Below are 25,423 nucleotides of genomic sequence, written 5' to 3' on the forward strand. Positions count from 1 at the left end.
TATGACGCTCCCCTATCCACTAGGCACTCCATCCACATCCACCAATCTCTCTCTCTCTCTCTCTGTCTCTCTTTTTCTCTGTTTCTCTCTCGCTCACTCTCTCTTCATTCTCGGCTGAGTGAAATGTTTCAGAAAGTGCAGCTTGCAGCTATGAAAAATGATAAATTTCACTTTGTTGCGTCCCGCCCCTTCCGCATGCTGCCCATCCTGCCTTCACCTCTTTTTGGTTCTTGCCTTCATCCGTACTTTACTTGGGTGCTCTCTTTTATTATTTATCAAGCTTATTACGAAAGCACAAAGAAGACCATAGAGTGAAGAGAATGTGGAGAGAACCTTCAACTGCAACTGTGCAAAAATTTTTTGGGGGTAATAACCCCCTCAACCATTTGGGGTAGTGGTTGGGTGTTTGGTGGGTAGCAAAGTAGAGTAACGAGACTCCTTCGCTTGGTTTGATATTGAAAAATTATTGCTTTTTATGAAATAGTGCCATAAATTATTCGTAATACATTAACAATTATTTAGTAGTTGTTTTTTCGTCGTCGTCAAATTTTGTGATATATGACCCGCACTTACTCAACCAAGTCAAAACACAGACAAAGACACAGACACACACAGAGAGAGAGACACTTTGAAATTAATTTCATTCTGCAATCAATTACCTAAAACGAGAGAAAGAACAAAAGACAGAAATTTGTAATGTCAACAGCGACAAAATACGAAAAAAAAAACAACATAAATAATAGTCCGTAAATGGTTTATTTAAAGTTAGTTGACATCTGCATTGAGTTTGATGGAGATTTGAAAATTTTTATCATTTTATACCCAGAAAATAGTACCGTTATCGTACGAGAAATAATATCTAATGTGTAAATGAGATACTACGACTCTACGACTAACATTGGACATAAACAGAAGTTGGTACCATTTGCTAATAATGCGAAATTATTTCCAGTTCTAATTAAAAACGACTGCAAAAGATTATAATTTAAAACGCATTTCGAATGAAACCATTATTAATTGGGAAGAAGGACTGTAGATCACGGAAAATAACAAGTACATATATTTATTCATAGAAAATGAAGAAGATAATAAATTCAAGAACTGTATCCTAATGCATTTGCTATACTATATTTTAATTTTAATCTATACAGTTGACTTTGAAAACATAAAAATAATTTACTTCTTTGAAAACACTTTGTGCAAAGAAACACTTTAGTTCGTTGCACATGGCAACGTTGCCTTTTAGCCGTATTAATCTTTTAGCCAGACTTTATGTCACTTTATATTTCGCATTTATGTCGCTTGCCATTATTTACATTGACAGGAAAGTCATCAGACGAGTAAACACCTTGAGATGGAGAGACTCCTCCTGTTTGGGACACTTTTATTGATTTATCACGTCTGGTGTGAGTTATAATTTCACCCATCAACTGCAGGCAGGCAGCCAGACAGGCTGAAAGGATGATGTCTTCTACTTGGATAAATTTATGGCAAAAATTTACGACTACTTTAAGGCCCCCTTTTCTCGTCTCATTTGCTGAATGGAGTTTGAAATTTGATGATTAGCTTGGCGGCGGATGGGATGGTATAATTACACTAGAGAGTTAAGTGATTTATTTGTTAAGCTTCAAATATATGAATTATGTGTAATTAATTAATTGGCTGGCAAATTGAGGCTAGAGTGTAGCAAAGAAGGATTCAATTTCTTACAGAAACTGGAAGAATGTGTGTAGAATCAAGTCGGAGACGAGAAATTAGTTATAATTAAAGGAGTCATGGGGTTTTAAAATAAAATTCTTTTATTTCATTTTCGGGACCATTTCTAATTAAAAAGAATTTCAAATCTAGAAACTAAGACGAGTTCTATTTATGCTTAATAATTCAATTATATTTAGCTTTTCTATTTGCACTCGACATTTGTTCGTTTTTTTTCTAGCAATTTTCTAGCTTATCAGCATTGGAAGCCAACTATTACCAGCTGTATTATTACATACATTTACTTAACTCAGGACACTTTGTAATGCTCACACACACACACACACATACAATATACGGAAGCCCTTCAACGGTAAAGGACGAGCAGAACTGTGATGATGCTCTCGTGCTGCTTGCCAGGGACATATGGTTATAATGGCTTTTGTAACTGCCAGGCTATGCAGAAAGGACGTTGCCGGGTCAGGAGTAAGTAGTGGTTCCCGATGCTGCTGCTGTTGTTGTCCTTGTCATTGCCATTGTTGCTCTTTGTATGTCATACTCAGAGTTAATCAGTGATGTCAAAGAGTTTGTCATTAACTTAAGTGCAAATGTCAAGACTAACTCGCTAAAAACTAAAAATAAAACATTTCTCATTAAGGAAGAACTACAGCCACATAATGTAAACTGCATTTTTGTTGAAAGAAACAAAAAAGAGAGTTTTTTAAGGACTCTGCACATTACCAATTTAAGAGACGAAAAATGATGTTGACGATTGAGAGTTTTTAATGTCTTTAATTTAAAATAAACCTAAAAGTCGCGTTGCCTCATTAATTATGGAACTCGAGTGTTTCTATGCTAAATAACCTGGCAGGAGTTTTACGGTGGCTATATATAATTTGCTATGTAATTAGCAATAGGCTGTGATTTTTTACATTACCCTTTAACGGAACTAAAATTTGATAGATGAATTTTATTGTTGATTGGAGTTTTGACTCTCAGTTAAGAGCAGATAACATTAAGCTATGTTTTGAGCAACAAATTTCGATGTATCGAGAAAACTCTTGATGGAAAGAGTAACTGAAAGCCTTCATGCATTTACCTCATGTTTTTTTGCGTTGTCGCTCTTCCTTGTTATTGTCGTTTATGTTGTTGTTTGTTGTTCGTTGTCGTGTCCGTGTCTCGTGTACTTTAATTGCGCCTTTTGCAGCAAATGTTCTTGGTACACACACACATACACCCTCATATACACACTATTTTCATATACCAACACACACACTCATATGCAGGAAGTCCAATGACTTTTTGCCACTGAAAGCGGTTTATATATATGTATGTACGTATTTATAAGGGTATAAATGGAGACGTTAGCACTAGTTTTAGTGGCTTTACATGGTGTTCGTTGTTGTTTTAATTATGCGCCTTTTGCCACTTTGGTTGTGGCACGCAATCCCCAGTCAAAGGATCTTCTTGGGGGAATCTTGATGTGCAGGATATTAAGTCATTTAGTTTTATTAGTTACAAACATTGTGCCGTGTTTGGGTTAATTGTTTAAATTAAAGTTATGCCAAGTTATTTCGTATTTAAATTATTATTAAATGCAGAAAACGAGAGAAAGAAAACAAAATAAGGAAGCAGAAAAACGAGGCAAAGTAAAGTCTGGGCTGAAAGACATAAAACATAAATCATTGTTGGCACTTTTAAATTGGCTTTTTGTGCCAACACATTCAACGCTGGCCAGGATTATAGACGGTCCAAGGAATGCAACAGCAACAGAAACGTAGCCAACATCAGTAGCAAAAGCTGGAGTAAGAGTACCACGTTAACCTTTAGGCAAACAGCAGCCGATCCATTTTGCCCTATAAATACTTATACATACATACATATATAGATGGAAGCCAACGGAAATTTAACAAAAATTGACTCAATTTGAATAAGCCAAAGCGGGTAAAGGAAAAGGAGACGAGGAAGAGGCAGCAGTAACACAACAGACGGATATAAACAACAATGGAAAAAGAAAGAAATGCAAACAAGGAAATGTAAAAAACGAAACGAAGAAAAATATCCCAAAGGTAAAAGATGAATGAAACTTAAAGTGAAAAAGAAATTTACTGCAACAACACCTGAGAATTTTTGGCCTCCAGCTAAAGTTGGGGCTTCTCTTTTTCGAAAGCGATTTATGTGATTGTATATATGTATGTGTTTGTGGGAGTGTGAGGAGCATGTGTGTGTGGAGACGTTTGTGGTTTACCGAAGAGGAAATGTAACCACACAACTCCAAACAATCGCGTTGAAGAAACCCCGTTGAAAAGGCATAAGCAATTAAAGCATTTAGAATTACTGCAAAGCTTTCTTTTCATTCTTCTTTCACTATTTTTAATCTCTGATATATAAAAAATAATGTTTGATGATGCACAATGTTTCTTGCATTTCCACCATTTATGGATTAAATTTAATATACATATGTAATAATTTTTCTCTTTTGATACATTTAAAACCCTGGCTAAATAAAATACAAATCATGAGAATTAATATAAAACTCAATCAGTTGTCAGTATCAGAGCTCGAAAAACTTCTTCGCATTGCCATCAAAACGAAAAGTTTCCATGTTCAACTCGAAAATACACAAGTTTTCGCAATACTTAGACAAGTTTGGCAAATACTACCCACGGGTGAAGATGTCAGGAAGAAATGGTGGGGGGAGCCAAACCGAAACGCAATTGCTGTCAATTGTAGCGTGGATATTACTTGGGCGCAGCAAAGTATGCAACATAAAATTATGAGCAATGCCACGAAAACTTTTGCTTTTCGCACTGCCACAAAACAGCAACAACCACACAACAGCATGAAGGGAAAATGGAAAACTCTTGGACAGCCGACGTTTTGGCACGCCCACAGCTCAGCTCACTTTTTCTCCGCCCATGTCTGAGCTGTCTAATGCATTGATTGATGAGCATGTCATGAACTTATGACATTGATAGTTATAAATTATTATTATTTCGACATTTTTGCTTCTTGCAATCGAAATAATATTCAGAAGAGGGCACAACATGAAAAAAACAACAATTTTTCGTTTCTTTTATAGCCATTTTCTACTTCTTCGCCATCTCCTTCGTCGGCGTTATGACAACTAATTGACATTTAAAGTTTGTCCAGAGAGCGGCAAAGAAGGAAAAGATACAAATGATGAGTAGAAAATGAGTTGGTCAGACAAAAGATGAATCATTTGAATGAAATGTTTTGTTACCAAAAGTAAAATTCCTTCCTTCCATTCTTGCTTCAAACAAAAGTCAATTCATTAAGGACAGAATGATGATAATAATTATAGTCATTATGACTAATAGAAACAAGAAAATTCTTAAAAGAAAAGGAAACATAAATTCTATAGAACAAGAGGAAAGCGTTTAACTGCAACATTTTGTGTAACTTTTTAACAAAAATCAAACAACCATTAGGAACTATAAGGACATTTTTTCCTAATACAATTGATTTCGAGAATTCTCGATAATAGAGCAACATTTTAAAAAGAAACCCTTTTAAAACTAATCCTCTTTTGTTTTGTTTTGCTTATTGGTCATTCTGCCACAAAATGACCAAACACATTTTCCATTTTACTGTTTGTTTTTCATTTCTTTTTCCTTCTATCTATCTATGGTCGTTGTTGTTTTTGCTCTTGCTGTTTATCATTTTGCCATCTTCATTGCTGTCATTAAGCGCACATTATGTTCGCCCACCTGCCGTTTTATAAATGTATCAAAAATAATACACAACCCGACAAAAACGACGGAGCACTACAACTCCCACCTAGCCGTAGTCATTCTGCTACTTACACAGACAGGGGGAGCAAACAGAAAGAAATGTGGTGAGGTGAGTAAAAATTTGATAAATGCTTCTTTGGAGGTTTCATTTAATGTACGCCAAGTGCGTTCATTGTGTGGAAATCATAAAAATGGTAAAATGGAAGAAGCAAAGCGAAAGAAGGCCTCGTTCTCGTTTTCTTTATATTTTTCCTCCTCCTTGTGTCACTCTCCCTCTCTCACTCTCTTTATGTTAGTAAAAAGTCCACACAGAAAGTTTTTCCTCTACACGAAAATGTGGCGTCGATTTTTTAAGTGATTTTAATGCGGGAAAGCTTTATTTTTGGGTTTTGCTTCTTTTTAAATACCCTGCAGAGAAATATGTGCTATGGGTTTAGTAGTTAATTTCGAAGAATTTATAATGGCACATATCTTTTAGTTTAAGATCTTCTTATTGAACTTCTTAGCAGGTTAATGAAGTAAAATGCATACATAAATATATGTATGTAGCACTCGTCTCATGAAAAACAGGAACTGTTTTATAAGTTTTACTTCAAACACCAAAATTTAATTATTAACCATACTTAGAATTAATTAACAAGTTTTAAAATGAGCATAAAACTCCGTTTTCAAATCTAGTTGGATGTTTCATGAGCAATGACTGAAATTTAAGCCTTTTTATTAACTTATGTGCTAAAATGTCATATCAATTACAAATGGTAAGGGCATAAAAACTTCAACATAGCTAAATTAAACCATTTTGGTTTTATTTTGTTTCTTGTCCTATATGGTACTTTTATTTCTGCTCGGGTTGAATTATTGAAAAACTTTGAAGTGCTTTTTCAAGGCATGGTCATGAGAAATGGTTGCAAATTCTTTTTCATAAATTATTATACCCTTGCAGAGGGTATTATAAAATTGGTCAGATGTTTGTAACGCACAGAAGGAGACGTTTCCGACCCCATAAAGTATATATATTCTTGATCAGCATGAGAAGCTAAGTCGATATAGCCATGTCCGTCTGTCCGTCTGTCCGTCTGTCCGTCTGTCCGTCTGTCCGTCTGTCCGTCTGTCCGTCTGTCCGTCGGTGCGTACGCGTTTTACTCAGCCATCTTAAGAGCTATCGGGATGAAATTTTTTTGGGAGCTTTTTTTTTACCCGGGTGAGATAAAGTATGAAAATCTTTGGGATCGGACTACTATATCATATAGCTCTGGAACAAAAATTTTTGCAAAAATTGGAGTATCCCCATGAAATTTACCAATATAATAGAATTTGATATAAAATCTCAGATCCCAAAATTTGACCCTGATCGGATAAATAGAACACAAGTTACAGTCTATATAAATCGGTTCAATCGCTGCCGGCAGCTCTGCTTGCTGCCTACTACGTCATCATCAAATCAACAGAGCACATGCATACACACACAGACGCAACGCTACATAAACTGTATGTGTATGCGTGCGTTGCTTTGCTTAGGGAATGAGGGAAGAAGAAGAACAAATTGTACATAGTATGAAGAGTAAAATTGTTTTGTTTGTATATTAATGAATTGAGTTGCAGAAAAGAAATTTTGAACATGTGAAATTATTATTGTCAAGGACTGCAAGGGTATATAAACTTCGGCATAGCCGAATTTAACTTCTTTGATATTTTTTATACAATTTTGACTTATATTGATAGCGAGTAAGAGAGAGAGAGAGAGAGAGCGAGAGGTAGAGAGAGACAGAAAAAAATACAGTGTAATAAAGACTAGAGCTCTTTTATTTACCTTTATCGAAAATGATTAAATACTTTTCCATAACAAATTTGATCGGATATGGCAAATATCTGAGTCGAAAGTTTTAAGTGGAGATTGGCCCATCGTTAAATGGGAAAACCAATCAAAATCCTTGAATACTCATAACCTCTTGATTTCAACGTAATACAAAAATAAAGCAATAAAAATAAAATATAAATATGGCCACACACAAATACACACATACATACATACGCATACTAGTGTATGAACAAACAAACCACCAATCCATCTATATGAAAGTTGAATAAAGAACTTTTGATGAATATGCAGAAAATTTTTGCAGGAAAAATAAAACTTTTAACTGACGAAAGTAAACGTACCCCACGGAATTGGTGTCTGTTTCGAAATGCTCGTCTCCATCACCATCATCATCAGCAGCATCCTCATTCGTGGCGGCGGCGGCGGCATCATCATCTTCATCATCATGATCAAAACGTGACGCCGACGTGACGCATGAAAATTAATACATATATGCATAAAGTATACATGTATTTACTATATACATATACAGACACATACATATATGTATATATTGATGTATGAGCTGACGAAACGTGAAGAGTGACGTGTAAGAGAGAGGAGCTCGAAGGATGAGACAACGTGTGCCGACCTATTGCATATTCATAGCTCTTGAAATGTTGTGAATAATGCTAATTTAATATGATATGTATAAACAGGATGGATGTTTCGTTTTTGTTTTTGGGGTTTTTTTTGCTTTTTTTGCTTACCCAAAGCAATCAAACAATCAGACAGATAATTTGATGAAAATCAAGACCAGAGATAATAATGATAAAGATTTTATGGACTTATAACAAAGGCAGAAACTTAAAGAAAAAAACAAGTTGTTATTAAGCTTTGAATACTCTAACAATATGGGTAAAACCAATCATGCGAAAGAGGTATAAATATAGTTTTAATAAAACTAATCTAAAACTTGTTCTGGACCAGATAAGTAGCTTTTCTGGAAATCATCAGCATTGAAAAATATTTAGGTAGATATGTATATATTTAGTTATTTACATCTAAAAACTATGAAAAAGCTGAATCCTTTTCATGAACTTCATGTGTTGAAGCCAAAAACTCTAAAATCGGCTTATTTGAAATTTTCTCATAATTTCTATGCTCTTGGAAATTCCAGTACATAAACATTCCGCATATATATTTTTAGATATTTTTCTGTTTTTTACCCTATCAAAATTTGAAAATTGTTTAAAATAATATTGCTGCTATTTCCCTATGGACATGGAAAATTGAAACGCAAACCGCAAAATGTTGGTAAACAACCTGAACTATACGCCCCCAAAAACACATGAGTGGGCAGTGATAGAGGACTGGGAAAAAATAAACATATACTGCAAATAATAGGCTACAAACAAGACTATTGTGAGAAAGAGAGAGAGAGAGAGAGAGAGAGAGAGAGAGAGAGAGAGATAGAATGACAAAGGGAGAGAATGTGAGAGAAAATGCGCCTCTTGTTTTGTGGGAGAACGCAATAATTATTTTAAATTGCAAGCAAAAATATTTACGCATTCGTAATTGGCAGTCCAGTGGCAGCACATTTTCATTTAATTTCGCCCGCCCCCACGCCTACTTTTTGCTTCTGTTTGCCATTTTCCTACAATTTTTATTTTCCATTCGGTTGTTGTTGTTTTTCTGCCCCCATGCCACGCCTTCATTGTCTGGCCGCATTAGCACTTGGACCAGTGAACCCAGCAAAAACAAAAACAACAAATTTTTTACTTCCTGTACACGGAACTTAATGAAAGTAAGGCAAAAAAAAACAAAAAAAATACAAAAAATATTAACAAAAGAAAAGGCGACGAGAAAATTTTTGCAGACAAGGGCTTATAGTGAGGGGGTAGGATGTGGGTTGGTCGCAGGTGTAGAGCTTAAACTTGGGGGATTTCTTGATGACGCATTCAACAGCTTGGAAGTAATAGACCCTAACAAACAAACCAAACAAAAAAGCCCACCTCGCTCCCTTCTAACACAAAAAACGTGAAGAAAGAAAAACGGAAAACTCAAGTCTGGAAATTGTTAACTGAGAGAACTAAGCAAAGTGAGTTTCTATGGAACACTTCTTTTTCAAGCTAGGTTAACTATGGATCACCTGGAGCGTAAGATATGCGACTTTAACAAGAGTTAATAGGAAAAGAAGTTGGGAATTGTTTGGAACAAACATGAAACGGATAAAGCCATGAAGCTTGATGAGCAAATCTTGGACAAAGTAAAATTTTCTTTTTAATGAGCTTAGAAATGATGCCAAATGACAGAAATCTTACTAAACCATATCATGTCAGGATCTATGTATATAATGCACGCGCTTTAGTTCCCCCATCATCATCATCTTTTGTAACTTAGAATGCCCATCGTGATTCACTTTGCATATAGAAAAATTGCTTTGTCAAGGCAAATGTCACTCGCATCAACACCTTAATTCCTGGTTGTCCGAATGTAATACCTGAGGTAATTTCCTCTAACTCCATTGAACTACAATTGTCTTGGTTTTGTCATTTGGCTTTCATTTGGAACTTTTTTTTATTGAATTTAATATTTTTTGTCCGTCATTGAACACATTTTTACTACGTTTTTCTTTTTCGTTGCCAGCTTCCAGTTGGCATATCGCATTGGGCTACATTTTTTCACAATTTCTCATTGTTTTCTCTACATTTTATCTCATACTTTGCTTCTATAGAATATTTTTCATTATTATATTTCAACGATTATTTTTTTTTTTTTTAATATTTCCCTGTTGAATGCAATTGGATGCCATGAACGTACGGTAGAATGTTTGTTTGTCACTTCTCATCCTCAGACAGTTCCCTTTTTGCAATATGATTCAGATTTCATTTCAATTCTCGACGGTTTCATATTTTCTCTTTGGTTTTTTTTTTCCGTTTTTCATTTTTATTATGATTTTGTCGCCTCTTTCCGTCTGACACTTTAGGCAAAATGGCTGCCTGCAATGACTTGTCCTACGAGTACGCTTTGTCTGCATTTCCGGCAGCTTTAATTTCATTTTATATTTTGCTTTTACTCATTGTCAGTGTTCGCTTTGGTATTATAAAGTTGTAAAAGAGATGCTCATAAATCCCGGCTTTATGTGCTGACTCGCAGGACTTTTTTATTAAAAAATAAGTCATTGCATACTTTTGAGTGCTGAACTTGAAAATTCTCCTCTCATTTGTTCTGTGCCTTCATTTTAAGTTGCACTATAATTTTAACATCGTGGAAAGAGCAATTGGGCAAAACGTAATGGCGGGGTATGGTGCGTGGGTGGCAATGCCGGGGCAATTCATACGGGCGACTTCCGTTTCCGGTCTCAGCTAGCTTGATTTTTGATTTTTGACTGCTGCTGCTACTGCTCTTACTGCTCCTGCTATTGGCACACAACCAAGTGACGTGAGCAAGTTAGTCATACACGTTAAACAAAAGTCCCTTAGTTGGGCCTGTTTAAAAATTTCAATCACGTCCCGCATATCCTTCACTAGACACGCATTTCAATGGCCAACATTGAGGCAAGCTTTTTAGCTGTAAATGGGCGTATGTGTGTTTGTGTGTGTGTGTGTGTGTGAGTAGGAGTGTGTCCATATGAGTATGTGTGGGTGTGACATTCGCGTGACAACTAAAATACGAGCTGAATGTAAACACATTGAGTCTAGAATAAGGACGAGGTTCAATAGAAAATTATAGAAAAACCTGAATCTCTTTATAACTCAAAGAAAAGTGATTTGATTTTTCAATATCATCATATTCGAAACTTCATATTGCCTTGGCCAATATTTTTGAAGAATTCAGTTTGAATTATTTCAAAAGTTTCAGAACTGAAATATGTGAAAATATTAAGAGGTTCGTATCTAGTAAATTTTTATATCCAAGTCCTTGGAAGTGTTTCCTGGAAAAGAAACTATTTATTAACAAGAGTCATTTTAAATCACAAAACAGATCTATTTGTGTAGAGAAAAGGTTAGGTACATTGACATTATGTATAATGGGTTTTTTATAGCACTCTTTGAACTCATCTCGTGGTTTTCTTTCATTTTTCTAACATTTTGGTGCGACTCTTGTCTCGCCGGCTGTGGCTTATTATATTTTGTACATTTTTATTTAGCCTGCTTTTATTTTTTTGGCACAACCAAAGAGAACCGAGTCCGTGACCCGTGACCGGGGAGAGCCAAGATTTTTCAGCGCAAAGCTTTTGACACCAACACACAAACACACACACACCCCGCATACAGATGCACAGTAGCCTCACTTGTTGTTGGGACACGCACACATTGCATGCGGCGGCTGCCGGAAATACCAAGCACAAACGTCCAACAAGGAGAGAGGAGCAACAGCAACAGCAACAGCCAGAACAGGAATCAACTGTTGGCATGTTGATGTTGACACTCCTAAACTCGAACCGCTCACCAACGGTTCTTGCCACTTACCCATCCACCCGGTTTGCTGACATTTTTGCCAGCGTAATCACGATTAAACTGTCAACGGCATACTAATTAGATTTTTATTTTTATTGCGCCATGACAACGCCGCGTGACGCCGTCGCCCCGACGACGACATTGAGTCCTGTGTCCTGTCCCATGTCCTGCTTAGCCACTCACTCACACTCTTTAGTTCTAGCCGCCTGGCTCCTGGCACACCACAATCTTCCTTACCCCATCAGCTTCCCCCCCTTCCACATGTATTGTCGCGCGCGTGCCTTGCATGACCAAGTGACATTGGGATGGATATCCAGGAAGCCAGGACTCCAGCATCTTCTATCCTAGCCAGACACTTTGCGGCGCCTGCTACTTTGTGATTTATGTCTTATCATATTTATGAAAATTATTGTTATTGATGGTATTCAATATTAAGAGAGCACCAGATACCGAACAGAACCAAAGTAAAAAAAGGACACCAAAAAAAAAACCCAATTGATTGATTGAAATATGGAAAATTGAGTGGAACAACCCAAAGGAGGAGAAGCAATTCCGTAATTGATTTAAAATGTGAGGTTAAACTGCTGATAAAAATTTCACAGAAACTTTATTCTTTAAGTAAAGAATACAAAAATTAACTAGTTATATACTGATCTTTCCTTAACTTAAGTAAGTTATAATATTGTTGTTAAAACAATTCATTGAAAAGTATAATACAAAAATTAACTACATACTTCTACTTTTCAATGAATTGATTTTAATAACAATAAGTTAAGAAAAGATCAAACAGATAAATCAAATGGAATTGGCAATCAAATCAACATCAGTATCGTTTGTCTAATTGTAACAGTTAAGGATGTTAGTTTTATGGGGACCCTTTGTACTGGGCTGAGGTTAACAATAGAAAAAGAAAATTAATGAAATGCATTTTATGGGATTGGCCAAGTATATAAAGATGTTTTCCCAGTAGCAATCTCAAGCTACAAAATGGTGCCCAGTACCAAAAACTTATTCCATTGTATTTAAGCATTTAGTAATAAAATCTCCTCATATAAAAATTTCAACTTGGCAGCAAACTGAACTGAAATGAATGGAACCACAAGGTTCTCAAGATTTTCTAACTATATTTTAAACCTTTTGGAAAGCGGAAAGAGGGGGGGGGAAATTTAAAATAAACTTGATCATCTTACATACTACTTATACTATAATGAAACAAAGCTAATTAAGTTTTTTTTTCCTTTTAAATTCAAATCTTATTTTAAACTATGGTTCTGCTTGAGTCAAATCAAACCAAGTACAAACACATCTTTTATGTATTATATTTAGCAGATGACTTAAAATCATTTTAAAAGTTAAAGTTGCAAGAGTTTTCCATAATTTGTTTTTTCGTTCATTTTTTGTCTTGTTTCATTGTTTTTGTCAATTTATTGGCTTAATCTTGCACTTTTACCTTGTTACCACAGTCATTTTTGCTTCTGTCGTTGTTTTCTTCTTAATAACACTATTTTGCGGTTTTTAGTTTTTATATACATGGAATATATCTGATTGTAATTTCTGTAAGATTGAGTGAATTGCAAACCCTCAACCCTTCCCATTCCTTAACCGCATCCTAATTGAACCACAAATGATGTAGGGAGTTAAATGTGTGTGTGTGTGCAACAACTCTATCTATCACACTTATGTGAAACATGAATTTAACTTTAATAGTTAATTATAATTGCCTCAAAAGTAGTAAACTGTCAACTTAAAGACGAATTTAATATGAAGTAACGAATGAAATGAATAAGCAATGCTTTGGACAAATTAAAAAATTAACACTTACCTGGCAAAGCTGTTAGATAGACGAGAACAAAGATGAAAATTCGCCAAATATTAAACATTTCAAGTGGCATTTGCAACACGTTAACGTTGACGTTCAATTATTTATGAGTTGAATGGACAATGTCGATTTCGTTAGCACTGAAACCACAGAAATCAATTTTTCTGTTTTTCGCATTTAGCCAATTTGGTTGGTTGGACAATTTCCTTATTTCTCTCTGTTCTCTATGTGTTTTGTGGTTAGATTTAATGCATTTTTCAGTTGTATTGTTTGTCTTTTTTTGTGTTTTTCTGTTTTCTGTCGTTGTTTTGTTGTTGCTTTCGTACAATTAGTAGTCACAGTGACTCACATATGTATGCGCCGCAGGGTTAACATTCGATTTTGCTGGGTTATTTGCATTTTTCATATCCCTTTTGGCTTTTTTGCATATTCATTTCCGGCTTTGCACTATTTTTCCACTTTTGTTGTTAGATGATTTCACTTTAGTTTTTTCTGCCGTATTCAGTTTCTGCTCATCTCCCATTCCTCCACGCTTCCTCTACAATGTATTGGTTAGCTGCAAGGAAATGAAAGGTGAAAGGATAAAAGCTATTATTAATTTTCAAAGCAGATTGACGGACAGATACACATACAGGAGAAAAAATTACCATTTTGGAAAGTGTCGTTATCGATTTTAATCAATTGGTGACCTCGATGTTCCCTGAATTGATATTAAAAACTCTCATACTTAGTTAGACACCATTTTTATCTTGCTGCCACTTTTCACTTTTACGCAAGTGAAAACTTAGAGCAAACGAAGACACTGAGTCGCTTGGCAAATCAAAGCCACTGACTCAACGTGTCACTCTGCTAAGAGTTTCTCTCTAGCGCATTTTTAGCTTAAAGGATTTACATTGAATACTGTATGTTGATACTTCATATCAGTTTAGTTCGCGTTGCGCCACGGAAAAGGGAAAATCAACAAAAAAAAAAAAAAAATAATAAAGAGATATTCTTCGATTTCCATAAGTGAATTTCCCAGATGCATGCACACAAAAACACACACACACACACACACTAACACATTCACACTAAGGGGGAGATACAGAGACTCTGGCACTCTCTTTATAGCATACAGGCATGTAAAATAGGCGCCCGACATCGATACCAACGCCAAGACCAACCATCCATTGCCAAAAATGGTGTCATGTAGGAAATGTGAAAATCGTGTTGTACAATTTCATGGCTTGGCTTTTGCCAATTTTCAATGTGAAGTCAGCTCAGGGCAAAGGCTTTGGTGGCATTCGCTGTGCGTGACTGGAGTTGAAGCTTTAGAAACTCCGACTTTGGGATTCTGTGAGTTGTGCGTGTATTTGGTTTGCTAATGGGGCAACATTTGGATTTTCAAATCAGTTGGAAAATGCATGGAGCATGGGGAGTATGTCTGTGTGGTGTTCGCCGTGAAAAATGTAAATCCAATGCAGCTTAAAGCATGCCGTCAATGATTTAGTTTGAGAACCAAAAATGTGTCCCGGTGGGCGTCAACTTTATAGGCTGTAAATCTGGGAATTTGATGATGAAAGCAACTCGATTGACAAAAGTCAAGTAAGACAGCAACAAAGTGAACTTTGTATTTAACATTAGCTAATACATCAGAAGACCAAGAATTAACATCGAAACTGATGAAAACATAAACAACTCACACTCGAATAGGTAAACATATTTCATACACAGGATAATGGACATCTGGAAGCAGGAAAGTGATTCAGAGATGGACTACTACTTTGACGATTCTAGGCTACGCCTTCCAAGTGTAAGGTTTGTATATCTTCTAACTGGTAAATCGAAGCTAAGACTTTATTTTCCTGCTTTGTAAGTAGGATAAGAGATGTCTTATTAGACTATCAGCTATTCAAGGCTGCCAGAGCCTTGCAGCTGCATATTCGAGGTTGGCTTTGTCGTAAGAGGTTCCTTAAGCAAAGAGCTGCAGTCACAACTATTTCCCGATGGTTTCGTGGATATATTTGTCGCAAAAAGCGCTTTTTGGTCATACAAGAAGATTTACAAGCAACTCTTTTGGCGTACTACATTCAGAATGCTGTCAAAACTCAGGCATTTTATAGAGGGTGGCGATATCGTCTTCATATACACGATGTTCGTGCTCTGACCACGATGCAATTGAATGCCGCCCAAGATGTCATTAACTGCGTGGCCTACCAGTTGCATACCTTACTTCGAGAGCAGAAGTTACCAGGAGTATATTCGTTACGATCAACAAAGTAAGATCATAAGGTGTATCTATTAATTGTGATTACATTTTTGGTTCATTCTTTTGTGTAGTTGCCAGAGGAAAGTGGAGGAGCTCTTAAGTACTTTAGTACTTCGCTTTCTGAACGGTCGACGACATAGCAGAATTGCAGAGCGTCGCCAAAGTCTCCTTAATGCTCGCAAAGAATTTAGAAACTCGCTCTACCACACCTTTGCCCCATTCCGTGGTCCAAGTGATTGCATCGATGCTATTGTCCCACAGAGCAACAAAGATATGGATGTCTATATGGCACGCGTCGTCGCCCTGTATGAGGAAGCACGTCGAGATTTGAGAATACAAAATACCCGTAAAGCAGCATCGCGTAGTAAGCTAACATATTTAGCAATATAACTCTCTTTAATTTTTTTGGTTTACTCCCTAGAACGAAAACTGCAATATGAACGCGACATGAAAATAATTAGGGACAAAGATTTTTGCAATGATATTTTCAAGGGATTATTACTCTAAATGATATTCTTCCTGAGGGTATATGGAAAACAAAGTCGCGGCCCATTATAAACTTCTTGGAGGCATTAGATGAGATCTCATTGGATAATTCAACCAATTATTATTGTAAACCCTAATTGTAATTAGATAACTTTTTTATAGGTGCTTAGAAGGCATTAGCTTAGAAACGAACTGTGCAACAGAAAAAAACAAAAAATTTTAACTAAATGCACTTGACAATACAAAAAAACCAAAGAGCAATCAAAAATTTTCATTCACGCACAAAGGTATTAGCATTGCAGATTCTTTCCAATGGCTAGCATTTGTTTGCCCTTTCTCGGATCTGCAAGTATAATTTCATTCTCATATGAGTAGATCTGCTAAATATTTAGTCAATTGGTACTTATCTAATGTATGCTTCAAAAAATTGAGATATTTATTGTAATATGTTTTATGCAAAAATTTAATAGATTAAACTCATATTTTTTTAAGACTCCCTTGGAAAGGGTATAGCGAATGTCTGTAAAATGGCCATTGATGATGCAATCGACTAGAGAAAAGGAACTCTGTGAATTTCATTTTGCTCTCCACTCATGCAACATTGGTTTTTGTTGTGTTCTTTGTCTTGTTTTTCTTTTTTGGGAAAACAGTTTAAGGCAGTCGAACCTTAATTGCATTCGTCTGTGAGGGGGGCCAACAAAAATGGCCGTAGAAAAAAGAAATTTTTTCAAGGCAAATAAACAAAGAGAGAAGAAGAGAGAAAAGCATGTGGAAAGGCTGGGAAAATTCATTATGTCTTTTACGCCTCTGCAAGGGGCTTGAAGCTACTTTCAATGTTACTAACATACAAACACACACATACACACACACACACACACATATCCCATCCAGCTCCTGAAGATGCCACTCTGGCCACTTGTGCGGTTTGGCGCTTGTTAATTTTCCAGTGGAAATTGGTTTGGTATTTACAGTGCACTCGTCCAAAGGCGCATTACAGACCACCTAGGCTTTCGTTGCTACACTCCTCACCCCCAGAGAGATGGAGTATTGAGTATTTGCCTTGAAACTCTCCATTCAATCGGCAGCTGTTTAAGGATTTTCACGTGAAGTCTTCTCTCTTGCCTGATGCTGTTTGCATCATCATCTATCTGCTGTTCTCCATTCTCTCTCTCTTTCTCTAAGATGGTGTCCTCTCCGTCTCAGTCAAGGCTAATCAAGACCCACATCAAATTGTGTAACCTACTTATCTTTAAACTAATTTGTTTCCCTAGATTCCCCAGCCAGTTCCCCCAAAAACAAAAGTCTTTGTTTTGTCTTATGTATGTATATATAAATTTCTCTTGGTATTTTTTTTCTTTATTTTTTTTTTTTTATCAAGTTTGTGTTTTATTTGGGGCATTTTCATTACCAACCACGAGATGCGTCCATAAAACAATGCAGCATTAAAAGCTACCCTTCCCTCCTCACCACACCACTCAATTCGCCCTTCACAATTCGCATATAACAAGCAAAAGTACTTTAAGCGAATAAAACAAAAGTAACTATAATAAATGTTTGCAAATAAATTGTAAAAAAAAAGAAAAACAGCAAGAAATCTTTCTACTTTCTGGCATTAAGAAAGTTTAAGCGCTTTTTTTGTTTTTTGTGCGGACACAAAATATGTTTTATGTGTGGGGGAACTCGTACAATTTCCTGATGGATGGCGGGGAGTGAACGTTGATTGGTCAAAGGAACGAAATGTGGTTTATTAAGGATTGAACAAGAGCGCTTAGGGCTATAGGAGGACGAGATAAGCCAATAGTAAAACACATTTACCTTTGCATTTAAATGCCAATCCCATTTGTTTTGAACCTTAACTTATGTGCCAAATGATATGATATGATGGTTTATTTTTTTCTTTACCAAGGATGCTGACTTATGGTGATTGCGAAAAGAATATTACTAGGAAGTGGCGCACGATTTAAGGATATATAATCTTTACTTGACAAATTGAATTATAATTCTTTCTCTATATCTATTCTAAAAAAAGTAAAATAAGTATTGAGTTGAGTAAAATACATAATTCAAATGATGTTCGTAGCTGTCGAATAAAGGTCTAATTTTATTTTACAGTCTAACCATAGACAAAACCTTTAAGAAGGATCTGTTAGTTGCTTTTAATTACCAAAGTTATATAATTGGGGATATTATTTAAGCCGCAGAATACAGATCATCCTTACTGAAGCTTTTAGTTGGCCATTTCAAACTGAATCCGTATAAAATTTACGATTCAATTTACCACATCTGCCATTTGCAGGAAAACTTTCAAATCAAATCCCATAAATTCGAAAAAAATAGAATGTGCCAATAAATTGCTGTCTCTTCTCACATGCGAGGAAAAAAAAAACGAAAGTTGAATTGAATTAAAATTCAGAGCGCTTAATGTGACTGACCCCTCTCTCTCTCCCTTTCTCTTGTGTCTTTTCTGCTTAGGCACCCTCGCGCCATCTTCACATGTCGCAGATTTTTCAATAAACTAAACAATTTACGAAAATTGAAGTTTATCTCAATTGTGCAGCTGTTGTTGACACACACACAAATACAGACACACTGGGAGACACACAAAGCAGTCATCTTCTGCATCCCTCGATGTCTCCCTTTGTCACTCTTCGGCAGAACTCAGAACTCAATTTGGCAATAAAGAGCTCATGCCATATTCTATATACTACTACTACTCTGCAAGGAGAGGAGAGATGAGGCACGATCCTGGACTGAAAGCCGGGACCTCAGGCATGGGCTCCCTTTATTTGAAAGACTCCCCTCCATCCACCCTCTTCTTTGAAGTGGCGCACAAATGCGCTTAGTTGCTTTATTGGTCAAGCTGTTGTGCGTGGATAAAACCCTTTTAGTGCACAATTGCTATAAATTCGCCTGGGAAAGGGTGCCCAACAAGACCCGGACCCCTCTATTGTCATGTCATGTGTGTGCCTGTTGTGTGTGTGTATTTGTGTGTGTATGGGAGTCACAAGGGATAACCATGCCCAGAACTCTGAAGCTGAAGCGCATTCGAAGTCGATTGACGAAAAAGCTTATTTTAATCTCATTTGACAGCCATGAACAGAACCGAAACGAACGGAATGAATGGACCAAACTGAAAACTATTTTCACCGAACAGCTGTTGTAGCTAATGCTGCGCCTTCAATTTGATAAATGAACATTGTTCTGCGGGCGGCGGTGAGGCAATGGCTTTGACAATCCATAGGATGGCAACAGTAAAGCATTGGAGAAACTGCTGTAGAAAGGGTAATATAATTTGGCATGATTAAGTTTGAAATTTGCATGGGGCTAGCAGCTGCCTTTTTCATTTTGATGACCCAAGCATTTTGTGTTTAGTTTATTGTTAAGTTCTTTCGGGGTTCATCTTCAAGTTCTGGTCAGTTTTGGGTTTAATTTTCGTCATTTTCATCACATGGCTTGCTTTCTTGTGCATAATTAAGCATAGGGTTAAGCAGCGCGCAAGGGGAAATGGGCGGGTGTTGAATTTTGAAGCGTTTAGGTCTTGGGATCGGGCTTGGGCTTGGGTTTTCGGGTTGACCTTTAATTGAAATGGATGGTGATTATGTGAAGGGGTCAGTTTCGAAATTGCTAGTTAAGTGAATCAAATTATAAGAGGCTTTTTAAGGAAAAGGTCATGTGATTAGTTTAGTTAATAGGCCCATTCATGATGTTAATTCAACAATTCGATTTTATGATATTCAATAGATTTAAACCAATTTTCTATATATTATATAGATTAAGTATTATTGGATTATAAATTGAAAAGCAAAGCTTTGAATTTCAATATAAATTTACAACAATTTTTAATATCAAAATTTCTAATATCATGTCAGTAATTTCGAAAATTCGAACTTTTATTCTAAATAGGAATAAAAGTTACGAAATTTTACAAAAATTTAATCATTGAATTAAAAATTATGCAAACAAAAAACCAAATTCATCTCTTGTCCGTGTGGTTATAACTTTCCAAAAGCATACATACAAGCTCATAATATGAAAAGTAGAAAATAATTATAAATAACGTAAATTTTGACCAAATATGTACAGAATTGTTAACTTGCCAAAGGGTCGAGATGTTGGTTAAAGTTGGAGGTGTGCGAAGAGATGGAGCATGCCCGGCAAGCTAATTTAAAAGCAAAATTTAATTTATGGATAATTACATATTTGGGCTAACAAACACACGCCCACACACACACACACAGAGCAGATAGAGAGAAATATTTTCATATAAACATAAACATATTTGATATTAATGAAAAATGTTTGTTAAAGTTTTTCAGTTTTTTTTTTTTTTTTTTTGTTTTGGCAGCTAGAAAGTTAAACTGGCAGTAAAGCAGGACTCTATGTCCTGGCATAAATAAATGCAACTGTCAGTGGCAGTAACTAGTTAGGAAAGGAAGAAGCAGCAGCCACCAGAAGAAGGAAAAAGAGCAAAAAGGAGCTGAACTGAAAGCTTGAAAGCTACACGCCAACTGTCAGCGACTGCATTGCAAGTGACAGAAGCAGCACCAGCAGCAGGAGTAAACGGAAATGGAAAGACCGAAAAGGACAAAGATGGAGGTCAACTCAACCTTCAGCATTGTGAGAGTGTTTGTGTGTGTGTGTGTGTGAGTGTACCATTTTATTTAGGTCCTCAGTGGCTGGCAGAAACTGTTGCATACTTTGCTGCACTCGACTGACTCCCAACTGAGAAATTACCTCAGCTAAGCCGCACTTGCAACCGCCTCAGTAGCTTGTGCGTAACGAATCAAGCACAAAAAGTTGCCCAGATGAAAGGAAAGAATGTCTGAACCAACTTGGCTGACAGATATTATTATTTATGCGCCGTTACCTAACATTTTTCATTACGTAATGCACTGACTAACTAACATAAATTAGTTAGAATAAGAGAATAAGTAATTCTCTCATTAGGCATTCATTAGCATATTGTCAATATGGGCACATAAGTCTCAAGATGAAATAGAGCTAGGACTGTTTAACGTGCTTTTCCATAGTTTCATATATTTTGTTATTGAACTTAAATTCCACTTGAAAAGTCTAGAGCAATCTCATACAGAACGTATGTATATTTGCCAATTGATTGCCACTCAACTATTGCCACTCGTATGGAAAAAATAAAACTAAATAAAAAATAAATTTCCCTCGTTTACAATACAAATTATAAATAACGATTTATCATGAACTCCAGCAAATGCCGAGTTGCATTTGCCAATTGCACACCTGAATGCTTTCTCGAGTACCAATACCTTGAGTTAGAGAGACCAGAATTCTTGGCAAACAGCAAATAAATTGCAATTGCCATCCGAAAGGATAACTTCAACTCAGACATTCAGTTTTTTTTTCTTCTTCCTCCCTGTATGCTTCACTTTTAGTTTGTTACCACCCGCCAGTCAGACATTGGCAATTGATGATAAAAAACTACTTACATATATGACTTGAAGATAAGTTTTTGTTAACATTTTACATAGTATTTCGGGTTTTATGCTTTAAAATTTTCCAAATTCACATTTAGCCAGTTCGAAGAACATAAACCGCTAATCGCTTCCCCACAGACCCATTAACAATTTATCTGTCTTGCCCTTATTTTATGCGAAAAGTTTTCGTTGCCATGCCACAGACACCAAAAAAAAAAGAGAAACGCCCCACAAATCCCACATCCTTAAGCTTAAAATCGAAAAACACATTTGAATTGAAAATCGTGCAAAATATATGAGAAGGAAAAGAATAGGTAAGAGAAAGAGAGAGAGAGAGAGACAAAGGAGAAGCATATCAACGATATGCGCATAATTTCAACAGAGTCTGCGGTTACCATAGGGAAATAAAAGTTCAGTGAATTTTCTTGCCATATGAATGAGAATCGAGACATTGGAATGGTTCTAGGTGGGTTAGGTTCATCTACCACTGGGGTTTGATAAGGAATATAAGGCAAATGTATTGTGTGCAGTTGAAAGTTCAATGTAATTATTACCATTTTTCTTAGAAGAAATAACAGCAATTGAGTGTATAGATAAGTAATGAGTTCTACAAGAAGATTGTTTGAAAAAGACTACCTGGAGTGCTCAATCGATATGCATCATTTACCTTCTTCATCGGTTTGTATTTTTTACCAAGTCTTTAACTAATTATGTCATACTTTCTAAGGGTATCCACTTTCCAGCCTTTAAATTTATTGATTTGAAACTTTTGACAATTCGCAAAGTTATGTAGGCCCCGTAAAACAAAAACCATTCTCAACTATTGCACGGGTCTGGGACCGGGTAACAATCAAATAAATCACTAGACCAACGTCTAATTAAACTTAAGCTGCGACCCTTAACACTTGAGCTTTAGCTATTGTTGCTTTTGGTTTCATGCCTTCTCTCTCTTTCTCTCTGTTACACACATCTTTTGTCGCACATTCAAGTAGTTTGCATAAGGAGGACGTTAGGCCAGGCAAAAGATCAACGGGGGAGCCATTTTCTTCCTCCCAAACAAGACCCGCGACATGCGAAATGTGTCTATGCATATGAGAGAGAAACTTTATCCTCTGTTTCGCCTATGGTAAGGCTGTCTTCCTTACATCGTCGCCCTCTCCCTTTCGAATAGTGGCAAGTGTGTCACGCGCGCATTTGTGTCATGTGTGCCAATTAAAGTCGAAGACACGCCCATGCCAAACACCCGAAAGTACTTATACACTTCAAAGGGGGCGATGGAAATTTTTAATAATTAAAGCTAGCTGACTTTTGAAATACTCTGCCTCAAATTATCACTATGCATGAAGTTTATAAAATATGCCAACAAATAAATAAAATACTAGCTGCTTCTTTTTATCAGCTAAACCAAACGAAAGACCACCAAGCACTTCAATACCTATTTTGTTAAAGCTTCACTTACTACTCATATTAACTAGCCCACGATTGCCCTTGGGAATTTTCTGGTTCAGCGACAGGTTGTCAATTGATCTGTGAAGTATTACATTTTTCTTACCTAGCCATGACCAGCTAAATGGCAATTCCTTGATATCCTTTCCCAGCAAAAGAGCATGACCAAGTAGCTTTCTTCTTTGCCACTTGGTCTTTGGTCGCAGCCCCAGCTTATGTAGCGGCTCCAGCTCGGATTCCCATTCCCATTCCCGCACCTTACATCATGGCTTGTTGTGCGCATTATTAGCTGTCGTTTATTTTACACAAGCAGCCGTCGCCGGTGCCAGAGAAGGCAAAAACAAACTGCAAGCAACTTGGGAACCAGAAGCAAGACCCCCAGCTGCTTCAAAGAGAACTCCATGCGCAAAAACAAATTTCACTTGTCGTTGTGGCAGGCAGTCAGGCAGTCAAGTGGCTTCTGTTGCTGCTACTCCCTTTCTGCATGTCCTGCTGCTTATCTTTATACACATTTAAAGTCATTAGCCTCATCGTCTAAACTAAAGTTGGCCCCCTTTAAAAAAATCAATGTCAAACTCTGGCGCAAAGTTCACAGCGTTGGGCAACAGTGTTGGAGGAAAAACTTAAAAAATAAAAGAAGAGATGAAAAGAAAAACTTGAGCAAAGGGAGAACTGAATACAAACTAAAGCTAACAAAATGCAATGCTGTCAAGTTGAAAGCCTCTCCCAGACATTGTGAAGAAATTATAAAAATAAAAACAAAGTGCAAATATTTTTCTAATGTCTGACAGCAGCTGTTAAATGCTTGGAAAAAAGCCCGAGAAGGACCAAAAAGAGATAGAGAAGGCTGGATAAGCGCAGCAAAGGAGGAGAAGAGCAGTAGAAAAGCTGCACTAATGAACTATGAAAATAGCAAAGGACAAACAGACAAAACAAAATAAGGAAAACAATAGCCATCAGCAGTATAGTTGGGACATTACAGTGGTTAAAAACTAATAGAAAAATGTACTGTAAGCTAAATACTTCATCATTACTTCTTTTTAAGTGAACGATTTTATAAGTACCATTATTTCAATGGGGAAATGACCATTCTTAAACTTCCGATTGGAATAAAATTTAAATATTTTTCAGTTTAAACAATGAAGATCAATTTGAAAGATCAAAAGATGACAAAAAACTATTAACTTAACATAACTTGGCCACTAAGTTCATATTATATACCAAATGTTATTATTTGGTTTTATATCCTTTAAACTCCTTACTGTAATTATTTTTATATTTCGTTCCAGTGTGCTACGCATAATTAATTAAAAAACAAAAGCAACTGGCAAAACAGAAATCACTTTTAAAGAAGAAAATAGAGCGATATCATCCAAGTGGCAACTTGGTCTTTGGACTCGGTTCCGTTTACCCAAAGGATGCCGTCATCAGTTGGATGTGAGAACTGGTGCTTGGGTCATGGGGATGCAGGAAGAAGGGCAGCCACAAGATGGCGACGACGTTGTGCATTTACTTTTGCTCTGCTCAGGTTGACAACATCCAAAATGAGACAAGTGGCAACAGATTCCGCTGGAAAAGTGGAGAAAATGCTAATGCAAGATGTGCAGAATGAAAGAGATCGACCGAGAGAGAAATGAAGTCAGTGAAGGAGATGCCAAGATGAGAAACTTAAAAAGGAAGGACTCACCCTCTAGAGTGCATAGAGGAAACCAAGAAAGAGGTGGCATGCAATCGGTTTGTTGTTGTGTAACTCGATTCGTTGCTTTTTGTAATTTATGTGGTCAACTCTCTTCCTCCATTTCCTTGAAACGAACAAAACGAAATCTGACAGGAAGCATTTTTTGTGACAAGCGCACCAAGTTTCACGCTTCAATGTGCAACAGAATGGCAGTGCAGTTAGTTGTGCGAAAAATGGAGAACCATATTTCTGTGTATACATACAAACAGATGTACCTATGTTTGTAAAGCAACCGACCTACCTGTTAGTTGGATTTGGTCAAGTGAATTAGAAAACTAAAACTTAAAAAACTCTGATGAATAAAAAAACAAACTAGTGTAATTGGAGTTTTTACACAGCTTTAATTAAAAATGAAAAGATTTTGTGCCCAATTTTCTTTAATTTATTACTAATGATACAAAACTCAGTACTACTTCAAATTGAAATATAGTTAAAGTGTCCTTACTTAAATTTCATTATGTACTATTTAACTAAATTGTATTTGGTTAAGTTTAAAGCTGCTTATTAAAACATAAGTTTAAACAA

General features: G+C 36.3%; 2 protein-coding genes across 2 annotated transcripts in view; one reads left to right on the forward strand and one right to left on the reverse strand.

The window, feature by feature from the left end:
- Positions 1-25,423, reverse strand: part of beat-Ib (beaten path Ib) — a 73,867-nt gene that overhangs the window by 30,350 nt on the left and 18,094 nt on the right. The window contains exon 3 of the mRNA XM_068284210.1: positions 13,534-14,086. Coding sequence (XP_068140311.1) covers positions 13,534-13,603 — 70 coding nt within the window. The 5' untranslated portion in view covers positions 13,604-14,086. The remainder of the gene's footprint in view (positions 1-13,533; positions 14,087-25,423) is intronic.
- Positions 15,177-16,519, forward strand: LOC137572584 (uncharacterized). Its single transcript, XM_068284341.1, has 4 exons — positions 15,177-15,327; positions 15,390-15,788; positions 15,850-16,142; positions 16,200-16,519. Exons 1-4 carry the CDS (start codon positions 15,248-15,250, stop codon positions 16,283-16,285), a joined length of 858 nt encoding a protein of 285 aa, XP_068140442.1. The 5' UTR covers positions 15,177-15,247; the 3' UTR covers positions 16,286-16,519.

This window comes from Drosophila tropicalis, unplaced genomic scaffold, assembly GCF_018151085.1.
Source record: "Drosophila tropicalis isolate 14030-0801.00 unplaced genomic scaffold, ASM1815108v1 contig_1063, whole genome shotgun sequence".
Lineage (NCBI taxonomy): Eukaryota > Metazoa > Arthropoda > Insecta > Diptera > Drosophilidae > Drosophila > Drosophila tropicalis.